At 34.0% G+C, this 14,217-nt stretch overlaps 1 protein-coding gene across 1 annotated transcript; it reads right to left on the bottom strand.

Annotated features, from left to right (window-relative positions):
• Window positions 1-698: 698 nt before the first annotated feature.
• Window positions 699-12,693, bottom strand: LOC136974616 (Na(+)/citrate cotransporter-like). The gene is made up of 13 exons (XM_067269544.1): window positions 12,497-12,693; window positions 12,261-12,410; window positions 12,076-12,191; window positions 11,789-12,006; window positions 10,072-10,333; window positions 9,863-9,997; window positions 9,658-9,777; window positions 9,519-9,587; window positions 9,326-9,451; window positions 1,386-1,563; window positions 1,107-1,268; window positions 894-1,031; window positions 699-824 (listed from the first exon to the last, which is right to left on the bottom strand). Exons 1-13 carry the CDS (start codon window positions 12,632-12,634, stop codon window positions 699-701), a joined length of 1,938 nt encoding a protein of 645 aa, XP_067125645.1. The 5' UTR covers window positions 12,635-12,693.
• Window positions 12,694-14,217: the final 1,524 nt, after the last annotated feature.

The following is a 14,217-nucleotide window of genomic DNA, read 5'->3' as shown; positions in this document are numbered from 1 at the left end:
TGTGATATGAGGAGAGGTATGAGGTACTCTGCCAGCCAAGTTATACAGAACATGCTCAACGTTGTATATTGTACAGTACATGCCCACAGTTTTCATTTTAGCATCTCATCCAGAATGATGTAACCAGTTTCCTCAAAAAGGATATTTCTCACAAAGTGATCACTAATCGAGTAAACAGATGGTTGGCTTAAGAAGTATTAAAAACAATGTATCCTAAGGAATATAAATTGTTTTAAGAAAATCTTGTCATAAAAGGGTGGTCCTCTGGAGAGGTTTTACCGTACATACATATATGGTTTTATAAAGGCTTATGTAGCAAATTTATTATTGTTATTTATTTTTGATTTATAATCAACTCGACAGATGCCAAGGAACAAAAATCAGAATTTCTTTTCTTCATATTGTAATAAAACTTAAGAGAACCAAACGTTAGAAATTTTAATACAAAATAAATTCGAAAAGTTAATTTATTAATTTCAAACAACTTTTTAAGTATTCAGAAATTTAACAAAAATATATGTAATTTGTTAATAGCATAAAACATTTTGACATAATTGGTTTCAATTACTTATTAAGTAGTAATACGAACATAAAAATTCTTTTTTGATTTAGTTGAGAAACGTCTACTTTGATGAATAATTTTACAAATTAACAGAATTTCTTATAACAATATTATTGCTTGAATTAAAAGTTAGTCTTTAATAATCCGTATTAACAGCCCAATCTGGGAAGGCCGTATAATTGAATATAAATTTTCCCCAACTTATAACCATTATCAATTCTATTATAAGGCATATTATCGTCACAATAATTCCCGGTTTTGCCTGAATAAAAAAAAAGTAATGTGTAACATCAAATTTAAAAGATTACTTAATGAATTCTGTAAAACTTACCATTTCGATGGTTTTCATTCCTGATGCGTTGTAAACAACAACGTTAGACGGAGTACTCATAGGCAACGAAAAGGAAAATGAACAAGATATGGTAAACGGAATCATGAGATATAGCGGATTCACCTTAAGAGCTATTGCCTATAAAATGTATTATACATTCTATAAAAATTATAATAAAATATTAAAACTATGGATGATTAAATTATTACATACTATACTTTTGATAATTGGCAAGAAAAAGTTATTCACTGCCGCATTTGTAATCAGTTGGGTGAATATTATCGCTAGTAAACAGACGATTATCATGACCAATTCAGTTGGAAAGTTAGACAAAACTTTAAGTTGATCGCCCAAAAGTTTAATAACTCCCGAATCCTATAATTATATTTTTGTAGTTTTTGTCGTCTAAACATTGTAAATTTTTCAAATAAGATACTACAATATTCCCGATCTCGGAAATAATTTCCTTCAAACAGTTAACAAACCACAAACCTTCAAGCCTTCGGCGAGAGTGAAAGAGCCTCCAAATATAAACAAAACGTCCCAGTTCAAGTGTTTTTGTGCTTTTTTCCAGGTAAGTAAAGGAGGACTCTTCTCCAGTTTCGGTTTAGCGGGAATCAAAAATAGAAACAGAGAAAGGAAAATTGCGGGAGTAGTATGTTTTATATCACTGAAAAGTATTTAATAACAAATTATTTCATTACATAACTGATATAAAATATTTCACATTACTTTTAATTATTAAAATAATTATCTTTATTGTGTTAAAAATTGTAAAAAATTCTAGTTCTAAATTTTTCTTAAAATGCAATAGGTTTTTTTCTTCTAACTCTTTCCGTCTTGTGGGCACTAAGAGGGCCTCTGAACAAGTCGAGTAAGGGTTCCGCAAACCCACATTGAAACGGCCGGGTGTTAAGGGACGAGATCCGACATATCCGTACGGACAATCACCTGAAAAATTCCTGGAGCTGTACTATATTCGAAATTTCGAAAACCGAAAAGCCGCAAAGACTAGTTACGCTTCCGCTCCACGAAGGTTTTCCTAGAGCATGGAGCGCCACTAGTCTGCACTGTAACGATCGTTTTGCAACGGCGTTTACAACTGTGCTGCTCACGGATATTTTGTTTATCTTTATTCTTGTTAATTTTGGTGATTTTTTGACTCGAAGGACATTAACAATGTCAAAAAGAGCTGCCCGTGTCGATCACGTCTGTAATTAGTGAAACGCTAGGGAATCCTTACTTTTATAGACGCCAGTTACGGTATGTAAATACAATATACTACCTATCCGAAATTTGAAAAATTCCGAATTCCGAAAAGTGTCTGGTTCCGAGGATTTCGGATTGCTGACCTGTAATTTATTGCGATCGGCTCTATATAGATTTACTGAGGTTACACTGTTAAATTATTAAGAAAATGAGTTCAAAAATTTCACGATAGCAAAGTACAGTCTTCAATAAATACTACTATACTCTACATGCTGTACTAAAGATTTCCGGATATAGAAAATATTCGTTAATTGAAGGCTTGCGTCGAATAACGTTGCAAGCTCCAGAGAACCGCGAAAAACCAGAAAACCCCTAATTGCGCTGGAATAGTTGAAACAATGACTGATTTTAGTTAAAGGTGTAGGAATAATATTTCTGCAAAAAGTTGGGTCATTTTCACAGTGAAATATACTGTACGAAACGAAGATGAAGCACCCCGTGTAATGGAAAAAGTTGCACGTGTTGAAAACGTTTCGAGTTGTCACACGAAACGTTTTTCCACGCAACTTTCGTATACTTTGGTTTCAAAGAGAGGCTCTGCCTTTAAATTACACATTTCTTTTGTAACCGATGTTGTTATTTCTTATTTATGACACCGCATTTTATAAGCTGCGTGTTTTGGAGCACTTGACAAAAAAGTTGTACTAATGGAAGAACTCTCGCTAGTCGAGCATGAAATTACCTATAATGAAATTACAGATTGTCAAATGTAAAGTTATGCTTTATTTAGATTTAGTCAGTGTTATTACTTTCGTTATCGGATTTTATAAGTTTGTAAAAGTCTGCATTTTCTGTACTCGGAAACTTGCACACGGACAGTAGGTCCTTCTTGGCACTTTTCGTTGGGAGCGATCAACTGTATGCACACATCAGATAAATGTTCTGGGACCATTACAGCGATTTAGAACTTCATTGTGTGCGCGATTTCTCATCGACGATAGTAAAGAAAATGCATTTCGTGGCTGTAAATCATAAGACCGTCTTATTCTAATAATAGTAGTGTCAAATAAACAAAATCTAACACCTTATCTTTGCCGAGAAAGTTTAATTTAAAACAAACGTTTTCGACCTATTCTATAGGCCATCCTCAGGCTAAATCGAGAAATGGAACAGTTCCGTTCCAGAAGATCGAATACAAATATTTAAATTTCAAAAATTAACAACGGATTGAAAGATGATACATAATAAACTAATATGGTATAAAATTAAAAAACAAAATAAAAAACAAAATAAAAATTAAAAATAAAAAAAAAATAAAAATTAAAAATAAAATCAGAAAAAACTTCTAAATACAAGCATCAACTAAAACTAATGCAGAACCATAAGATAAACATGTAAATTAAGAGTTCCTTGCAGAGTTTTTAACCATATACTTCCAGGCCGATGGAAGGCCCTCAGCGTCCCTCGCATTTATACACGCCCCTTCTAGTTTGCTCCTGTAAATCTCTATCTTCTCAGCGGTCCTCGCCAACGTTGGGGAGCTCACGGGTTTTATAATGTCCGCTTCATCCCATTTAACTATCGAGCTTTCGGTCTGAGCCATTTGGGATAGTACCGTGGCGTCAGAGCTTTTTCTGATGTTATACTTGTGCTCCTTGAGTCTTACACTCAAACTCCTTGTCGTAACGCCGATATAATTTTTCTTAATTCCTAGCTGTGCGTACTCGTATGGTATCCTATACACACCTGCTTTTTCTTCCTTCTTAATGCTATCCTTGTCATTCCTTAAAATCTTAAAAGGTTCGGGGCTCTTTTCAGAATTATTGATGTCTCATTGCGGTTCGCAATTTCTTTCATAATGCCTTTGGTATATCTGTTATAAGTGAATTTAGTGATCTTAGCGGGACCTTGTTTAGAGCCTTTTGCTACGTTCTTCTCGTACCTTTTAACCATTCCTGTTATTGCGCTTTTCCTGTATCCTAAGGTTTCGGCTACCTGTAGAATTCTGTTAATTTCCTTTGCTCTGTCCATAACGTTGTCACAATATAGAAAGGCCCTTCGGATCAGAGCCCGGAATGCCGGCATCTTATAATGATATGGATCATTTGATTGCAAGGGGATATAAAGCGGACTGCGCGTTGGTTTAACGTAAACACTGGTAGATAAATGCCCGTTTTTGAACTGGATGTTGATGTCTAAAAAATGAATTGTTACGGAACTTTTCTGTTCTAATTTCAGTTTTAGGCCGTCGTTATTACGATTGATGCTTTCAATGAACTCATTAATCTTACGGTTATTCTTCCATAATATAAAGATGTCGTCTACATATCTTTTAAAATATACTATATCCTTACGGAAGTCAAACAAAACTCTTTTCTCCAGTTTTCTCACAACCAACTCACAAAGAATTCCTGAGATCGGACTTCCCATTGAAATCCCCCTTTTTTGTCTATATGCTTGTCCATCATAGCCGAAGATAGATTCGTAGCATATCAGGTTAGCCAGTTCCACTACTTCGTTGTTGTAATGTTGTAATTCAGGGATTCTGCTGAACAATAATTCGAGTAGTGCTTCCTTGCATGATAGAATTCTTATGAACGGATATAAGCTCTCATAATCCAATACCGTTCCTACTTCCTTTTCCATTAACGATATGTGTTGAATTTCCTTAACCACAGTTTCAGGATCTTGTGCCACTAGTGCGTTGCTTTCCAGTTGAGAGGAGATAAACTTGTGTAATCTTTTTTCTAAGACAAAAGTCGGCTCCCTGCACTTTTCTACTATTGGCCTAATTTGTTTACCCTCTTTGTGAGTTTTAGCGAATGCAAACAACCTTGGAATAGCAGGCCTTGGGTTCCGGCACTTCTTAAGAAAAGGTAATACAGTAGAAAGCTTTGTCCCTTCTAGTTTCTTGACCCCTCTATCAATGTTCTCAATGATATTAACGTTAACCTTTTCACATTCCGTTTTTTCGATGTAATCTTCTATCGCCTTTTTGTAAGTTTCTTTTTTCATGATCACCAAATGTTTAGTTTTGTCCGCTCTTGTTACCAGTAAATCGTTTACGTCCAGCCAACGCTTAGTAACCCGAATATCGTTATTCCTAAGCTCTCCTAGCTTCCAACGTTCTTGGTTTTTAATGACCGTTTTCCACCTAAAATAATCTTTTTCTAACGAATCTAGCCCAACGATTCCTCCTTCAATCTCTTGAATCGAGGTTTCCCAATTTCTTGGATTTTCAGGGCCGAACGTTCGGCCCTGAAAATCCAAGAAATTGGGAAACCTCGATTCAAGAGATTGAAGGAGGAATCGTTGGGCTAGATTCGTTAGAAAAAGATTATTTTAGGTGGAAAACGGTCATTAAAAACCAAGAACGTTGGAAGCTAGGAGAGCTTAGGAATAACGATATTCGGGTTACTAAGCGTTGGCTGGACGTAAACGATTTACTGGTAACAAGAGCGGACAAAACTAAACATTTGGTGATCATGAAAAAAGAAACTTACAAAAAGGCGATAGAAGATTACATCGAAAAAACGGAATGTGAAAAGGTTAACGTTAATATCATTGAGAACATTGATAGAGGGGTCAAGAAACTAGAAGGGACAAAGCTTTCTACTGTATTACCTTTTCTTAAGAAGTGCCGGAACCCAAGGCCTGCTATTCCAAGGTTGTTTGCATTCGCTAAAACTCACAAAGAGGGTAAACAAATTAGGCCAATAGTAGAAAAGTGCAGGGAGCCGACTTTTGTCTTAGAAAAAAGATTACACAAGTTTATCTCCTCTCAACTGGAAAGCAACGCACTAGTGGCACAAGATCCTGAAACTGTGGTTAAGGAAATTCAACACATATCGTTAATGGAAAAGGAAGTAGGAACGGTATTGGATTATGAGAGCTTATATCCGTTCATAAGAATTCTATCATGCAAGGAAGCACTACTCGAATTATTGTTCAGCAGAATCCCTGAATTACAACATTACAACAACGAAGTAGTGGAACTGGCTAACCTGATATGCTACGAATCTATCTTCGGCTATGATGGACAAGCATATAGACAAAAAAGGGGGATTTCAATGGGAAGTCCGATCTCAGGAATTCTTTGTGAGTTGGTTGTGAGAAAACTGGAGAAAAGAGTTTTGTTTGACTTCCGTAAGGATATAGTATATTTTAAAAGATATGTAGACGACATCTTTATATTATGGAAGAATAACCGTAAGATTAATGAGTTCATTGAAAGCATCAATCGTAATAACGACGGCCTAAAACTGAAATTAGAACAGAAAAGTTCCGTAACAATTCATTTTTTAGACATCAACATCCAGTTCAAAAACGGGCATTTATCTACCAGTGTTTACGTTAAACCAACGCACAGTCCGCTTTATATCCCCTTGCAATCAAATGATCCATATCATTATAAGATGCCGGCATTCCGGGCTCTGATCCGAAGGGCCTTTCTATATTGTGACAACGTTATGGACAGAGCAAAGGAAATTAACAGAATTCTACAGGTAGCCGAAACCTTAGGATACAGGAAAAGCGCAATAACAGGAATGGTTAAAAGGTACGAGAAGAACGTAGCAAAAGGCTCTAAACAAGGTCCCGCTAAGATCACTAAATTCACTTATAACAGATATACCAAAGGCATTATGAAAGAAATTGCGAACCGCAATGAGACATCAATAATTCTGAAAAGAGCCCCGAACCTTTAAGATTTTAAGGAATGACAAGGATAGCATTAAGAAGGAAGAAAAAGCAGGTGTGTATAGGATACCATACGAGTACGCACAGCTAGGAATTAAGAAAAATTATATCGGCGTTACGACAAGGAGTTTGAGTGTAAGACTCAAGGAGCACAAGTATAACATCAGAAAAAGCTCTGACGCCACGGTACTATCCCAAATGGCTCAGACCGAAAGCTCGATAGTTAAATGGGATGAAGCGGACATTATAAAACCCGTGAGCTCCCCAACGTTGGCGAGGACCGCTGAGAAGATAGAGATTTACAGGAGCAAACTAGAAGGGGCGTGTATAAATGCGAGGGACGCTGAGGGCCTTCCATCGGCCTGGAAGTATATGGTTAAAAACTCTGCAAGGAACTCTTAATTTACATGTTTATCTTATGGTTCTGCATTAGTTTTAGTTGATGCTTGTATTTAGAAGTTTTTTCTGATTTTATTTTTAATTTTTATTTTTTTTTTATTTTTAATTTTTATTTTGTTTTTTATTTTGTTTTTTAATTTTATACCATATTAGTTTATTATGTATCATCTTTCAATCCGTTGTTAATTTTTGAAATTTAAATATTTGTATTCGATCTTCTGGAACGGAACTGTTCCATTTCTCGATTTAGCCTGAGGATGGCCTATAGAATAGGTCGAAAACGTTTGTTTTAAATTAAACTTTCTCGGCAAAGATAAGGTGTTAGATTTTGTTTATTTAATTTTTGCTGAGCACGTTCTACTTAATATTTTAATGATAGTAGTGTCATTAGTGTCATCAGACATAATCCGAGCCTACATCGCCGAGATAATTTTCAGATGCTTTGGCCCGAGAAAAAATTTTTCCTAAAACGCTGACGTGCTTTACGTCATTCTTCTTTGCACGTCCCATGCCGCAAAGTTAGCTGCATGGCGCATGCAACATTTATCCATTCACCTCACTGGGGAAAGTTACAGCTAGTTTAATTTGCTCAATGCTTGACAATTCCTGATTCCCCGTGCATTTTCGATTTCTTATGATTTTAATTTGAGGGCCTTCTCTTTCCTAAATTTTGCATTTGCAGCTTGGAAGACGTGACAGTGAACGCCTGCTCGTCTGCCATTTTCTATGCACACGCGACGTTTTTTCCATACAGTTGATAAGTCGGAAGCATTTTTCGTGGTAACTAGTCGGATTTTACTGTCCCGGCTGTTATATATAACAGTGATTCTCAAAGTGGGGGTCGCGAAAAATATTTGGGGGTCGCTGAAAAATTGATGCCAGATCAATTTTTTTTTCAAATATTTTATAAATTTACTACGGATTCATGTTTAGAAATAATAGAAATAAAAATATATATAAAATAATTTTTACTTAAATAAATTGCACATATAAATAATAAAAACAATATACATATTTTAATAAGAGCCTAATATTCATAAATTTGTGCGCTATTGGGGAATTCCCCGAGTTCCACTCAGCCTAAACTATGATAGAATAACATTGTCATTTGGAACGGTGTTCGCTAGCAGCGCTTGCGTCTGTAGGCAGTCGAGTTAGAAATACAGTAGAGCGTCTGTTATCCGAAAACCGATCAACCGAAAGCTTTTCGGTCGGCAAATTTAAATTTCCGCTAGTGCTGTGGCGCAGCAATATTTGGCTATGTCTTGGGCTACTCTAATATTAATTTAATTGGTATGTGTTTTTAGCTAGCAGCACTGGAGCGACCATGAGAGGGTACTTAAATAAAATATAACAGATGGCGCCAAACGCATTTTTAAATGTTACCGAGAAAGTTAAGCAACTCGTTGCTGGATTTTTTCGATGGTAAATATACTATTCGGTCATCGTTTCGCAGCGCACAATTTATTATAAAAAATGTCAATTTGGTTATTTTGGCGTTTGCGACGTTATTCGACACAAGCCTTCAATTATAATTTTCTGTTGTTAAGAAATTATAAATTACTATAGGAATTTAAATTTTATATGACTGTTTTGAATAAATTCGTCCAAACTATAACTACGAGGACCATTATGTACAATTTATTCGTAATCATTTTTTATGTTACTTTTAGCTAGGATCAATGTATCATTAAGATTGTTAATCATCATATTGCGATTTAGTCCCAGGAAGAAAAGTTCTACTAACTTCCCCGGGCCATTTTTATGTGGACTTTATATAACGCATCTTCTAGAGGAGAAAAGCGGCAGTCGTGTTAAAATCATAAGACAGTTGCAACCAATTACTGCGATGAATCATTTATACTTCTAAGCGCGTGTCTAACGCCTACTTCTATGCCAAATTACTTAGCTTCTAATTATTGATAGTAGCGGTATCTAACCAGATCTAATCCGGCCATCGTTGGCTTTTAATATAACTAACTATCGGGCTTACGGACGTTTATACGGTATTTGTATATATATATACACACCATTTCTTATATTATTTAATTTTGTAACAAGTATACAATAATAATAATGAATCAAATGTAGAGTTATCAAAGAGAAGTGAATAGTGCACCACTTACAGTCTTTTTCCTTCAGTGTAAAGACTATTCAACAGATCTTGCCAACCGGGGGAAAACATTGGCTTTTTCGAAACACAACTTATAACAACTCCTACGGATAATGACAAAACGGCAACTTCGTGAAACCTAATTTGAATATTTGCTTCTAAGTATGTCGTTTTAACACATTTTGAAAGATTTCAAAATTTCTTACGATATCGGATCCAGTTCCTTATATTTGGCAATTATCACTTTTCTTACGTCTTCATTTTTAGAAATTCGTCTGCAAGAATTTAAGATTATTTATTTCTAAATTTAAGAAAATACGAAATAGAAAAAGGAATAATGATTACTTATTTTTCAAGACATATTTCGATAGATATAGGTATATAAGTGAAACGAGTAGGAAAACAACCGGAACGTGATAACACATCCACGAACTAAAATTAACTTCGTTCGAATCCGGAAATTCGCTGAAAACGAAACAGAATTGAACGATTCGCGCGCATTTAACTCAATTACGTAGCATTACGATAAACACGAGTCCGGTTAACTTACTATTTTAAATAATCAACGAGAACCATATTCGTCGAAGTGCCGATTAAAGTGCTCGTTCCTCCACAAATCGCCGCGATGGAAATGCTTAGCATAAGTATTTTGCGCATTCTCTGCAGATCTTTGTTCATTTTTTCACTGAAATAGTAATTAAACCGTCCGATTATCTGGATTATATTAAAGCTTTATAAAGCATCGAAGTGTCTTTTTACGTGTCTATAGCAAACAACGATTCTTCGCTTAATTCGTACTCGAGATTTTCATTTTCTCGTTCAATCTCTTTGATTTCTCCTTCTTTTAATACTTCTTCGTTATCGAAACGAACATTATCTTCGTCGACCGCTTTATTATCCGATTCCTTAATGTTAGCGTCGTATTCGATTTTATTATCTTCGCTATTAAATCCACTTTTATTCTCAATTTCTGATTCATTTCTATTATCGTTTCCATTTATTTTTACTTGCGTGGTTAAATCTAAGAAAAATAAGATTTGCGATTTATAAGTTTATCGCTTTCTCTACGCATTTAAAATTATATTAAAAATAACTCGTTGTTTTAAATTTATATTTATTTAATTAGGCAAACTAAAATAGATATTCAGACTAAATGCAAATATATTATCTTAACATTTTATTATTAAGTTTTATTGCACATTCTTTGTAAATCAATCTTATGGCACAGAATGGCAGAATATCCTACTTTTAATATATGTATATTATTAGTAAGCTTGTATTCTAGATATTAATAAGTTTAGTTTAATATAAGAAAAATGCATAAAACTTTCTCTTTTTCGTTGATTAAAGTAAAATCCATATTATAGAATTTTGTGATAGATTATTTACAAATGAATTGTGGCTCAAAATAAAAACAGAATAAATCACTAATTCAAACATTTTAGTTGTTCTTTTCTCTGTTATAACTATTGTCTCATTTTTCATTTTTTATTCTATTCGCCTTTATGGGCACTAAGAAGCCTTATTCGGGTCCCGTCATACATTCAACCGAGCCCACAATGGAGCGACTAAATAAAGAGAAAGAAGGCCGGACATATTTTGAACAAACCGTCAACGAAAAATTCCTAAAGTAACGAGTAAGATTGGCAGGTTAAAGCCTTATCGCCCGGCTATCTCGATGCCAATTTAAATTCTCGTAATTTATAATCGTCAAACCCGCAATTTGGTAGGTGCAAAGATATTAAGATCACGTGTCTCGAGACTCGACGAAAATTAAATTTATAAATCGAAAATTGGACGTATTCTTCTATTTATGTCTCGCTGTAAAATGAGAAAGAAAGAATTGGGAAGAGTAAATAAAATCGCTAAACGTGTCTTCGATGTCGAGGAAAAGCAATGACGAACTCAAAAGAAATTCCACTTAGAACGGGAAAGAAATAAATGTTGTAACATCTAACGATCCATTAATTAATAAGAAGAAAGGTCTGTTATTAGACCCGTTGGATATGGATCCTATCGTATTCAAAAGTATAAAACCAATATCGATTACAATTACATTTTATCACCAGTAGGCTATATTTTTTCTACACCGTAGGTATGATCATACCGGTATTTATTAGTGTCGCGTTCTTATTTTAATTGTTTAATTAATAAAGCACCGGGAATACGCAATTTAAATTTCGTATAAATTACTCTTAATTCTACGTTTTATTGTGACGACGATTGACGATGTACGAAAACTTGTCATTATAAAGATATAATGACAAGTTATACACCAACCAAAGCCGAATATAGCCGAATTGGTTGGTGTATAGCTTTACGTGTATCGGGTGTAGTAAAGATGTTTGATATAATGACAGGTTTTCGTACAATCGGTTTCTTGAATATTATATGTTTTTGAATAGAAAAATCGAAGATAATTTTGACTTCATCTTTCTAATTCTAAAATATTGGCATCTTCAAACAATTTTCTTACCTATAACTTCTACATTTTTCTTTCTGTCTTCCACTACTTCCTTTTTAATCAATTTCTTCTTCGGAGAGTAATTCATTTTCTTACCATCGCATAACATTTTAGCTTTAGCAAGTTCTACAATAATAGCGTGGACAATCGGTACAATTGTAGTTGTAGTCACGGTATTGCTAATCCACATCGAAATAACTGCTGTTGTCGTCATAAGTCCGAACATTGTCCTGTGTATAAAAATATATAATATTAAGTAGATAAATTATTCTAACAAAGTTTAATTTAATAAATAATACCTCGATATATCTAGCTTCGTATAAAATAACATAGTCAACGCAATTCGTTTGTATAAATTACAATGATCAATTCCTGCAGCAAACAGAGAAGATACAAAATACAAGACGCTCGATGGCTATCAAAGAAAATCACGAAATCAATTTTTCCGACATAATTTAGAACTGTCGGGACATACTGCACTTACCGACATATATATGTGAGCTATCTTATCGGAGTTCGATATCCCGAGCAACGGGAATAACACAATTGGAAAAAATGAAGTTATGGCCAGAGGAAGCAATTCCAATATCCAAAAAATTTCCATTACAAAGAAAATGTATAATCCTCTCGATTCCTGAAGATGTTTAAATAAATATCACGAGTAAAAATTTAATATTAACTTATATGAAAGGAATGTTTGAATAAAATAAAATTACATACCAATGAATTACTCCCTACAATTATAATGGTTGTTAAAATCAATGGTACGAAACAAATTACGAATATTTTGTGAATGGGCCAGCAAGTATTCATCACTTTTCTAAGCTTCGTTTTTGGTTTCTTCACTTTTCTAGGCATTTTGACTATTCGAAAAACAGAACGTCCAAATTCTAATTTCAATCGAATAATTTTTTGAATTTCGGGATGCGTGATCGAAAGAGTCAACATTTGAACTCGATCATAAGTTTATTTCGGTTGATTAAATTTTTCTTAACTTAACAATAAAATAAATTATATTAAATATTTTCAAGCTTTTCAACTGCATTAATAAACAACCATCCAAATAAAATATAATAAATACTTTTTAAATAAAGTTTAAATACCGAATGCCTGTACCGAATGTTTATTCAATTTTTAAAATTTAATAACGTTAAGAATAAAAATAATTTACGGTTAATATGCACCTAGGTAGTCCAAGATGGCGGCTCGTCTCCGATCCTAGCAATCGGAAGACGGAACAGTGGGGACGCACGTTCTAACTTAACCTAACCTATTCTAATAAATTACCACAATTGTTAGCACACAAATTATTAGAATAGGTTAGGTTAGAACGTGCGTTTCCACTGTTCCCTGTCTTCCGATTGCTAGGATCGGAGACGGGCCGCCATCTTTTTTTTTTTTTTTTTTTTTTTTTTTTTTAACTCTTTCCGCCCTGCAGGCACTAAGAGGGCCTCTTTTAGTAGGCCCATTATGGGTTCGGCCAGGCCCACAATGGGGCGACCGGGTGGTGAGGGACGGGGCCCGACATATCCGAACGGACCACCCCCGAAAAATTCCTGGGGATTAATCGACCCGTTCGGATTCGATCCCGGGTCCCCCAGAGCGGTAGGCTGCCACCTTAACCGCTCGGCCATCCGGCCGGGCCGCCATCTTGGACTACCTAGGTGCGTAAAGGACAAAAAGAAATTTCCCTAACCGTTATATTTTAAAACTTTCTGTAATAAAATAAAAATTTCAGTTTAATAATACTTTACAATGAAAACATATTAAAATAAAAATATATAAACGAATTTTGTACAAATAAAATTTAAAAGAAATTGTAATATAGCTAAAAATCTGTAATTTATTTACTATTAATATCTACCGATTAATTAAATAAACTAATTATATATTATAATGAATCTAATATATATTAAAAAATTTACGTGAATGTAAAAACGTACGAAGACTGGCAGCACTGTGGAAAGTTTGACAAACAAAAACACCGTTAAAAAAATAAAATTTAAATTTAAATAAAAATGATTTACGATAAATGTAATATACTAATATTTGCATTTAAAAAGGAATAAATAGTATACTATCAGATAGTACATTAATTAGACTTAAAATTATATTAATTGCATTCAAAAAACTCTTATAAATACCAATATATCAACTTTCTCAAACAAAAAAACAACTTTAATATATTACTTCTGACATTCTAAAAGTTAAAAATATTAAATAATATAATACATAGAAGGACTGATAGTCATATCTCTAGTGTAAAAATTTAATATTCGACAAATTTCACGTCATCAGTAATATGATCGCAAATTCACGTAATCAGCTTTTACAAGTCAGGGGATTGTTTCGTATAATGTCTTATAATTCGCGAAGATATATAAGTATACAAACATAATATGCATGAAAATGTAGAAAACAGAATTCTTCATTTAAATAGC

This window comes from Centruroides vittatus, unplaced genomic scaffold (genome assembly GCF_030686945.1).
Source record: "Centruroides vittatus isolate TY-2023 unplaced genomic scaffold, ASM3068694v2 contig_351, whole genome shotgun sequence".
NCBI lineage: Eukaryota > Metazoa > Arthropoda > Arachnida > Scorpiones > Buthidae > Centruroides > Centruroides vittatus.
Note: the sequence above shows the minus strand (reverse complement) of the source record. Positions and strands in the feature narration are given on the sequence as shown.

What these genes read in the sequence shown, in the direction of transcription:
- LOC136974616 (XM_067269544.1), bottom strand. Translation starts at nt 12,634, where the DNA reads ATGCCTAGAAAAGTGAAGAAACCAAAAACGAAGCTTAGAAAAGTGATG. An exon ending in TTGTAGGGAGTAATTCATTG is followed by an intron (nt 12,411 to 12,496) that starts GTATGTAATTTT and finishes AAACATCTTCAG; the next exon opens with GAATCGAGAGGATTATACAT. An exon ending in ACGAAGCTAGATATATCGAG is followed by an intron (nt 12,007 to 12,075) that starts GTATTATTTATT and finishes TTTTATACACAG; the next exon opens with GACAATGTTCGGACTTATGA.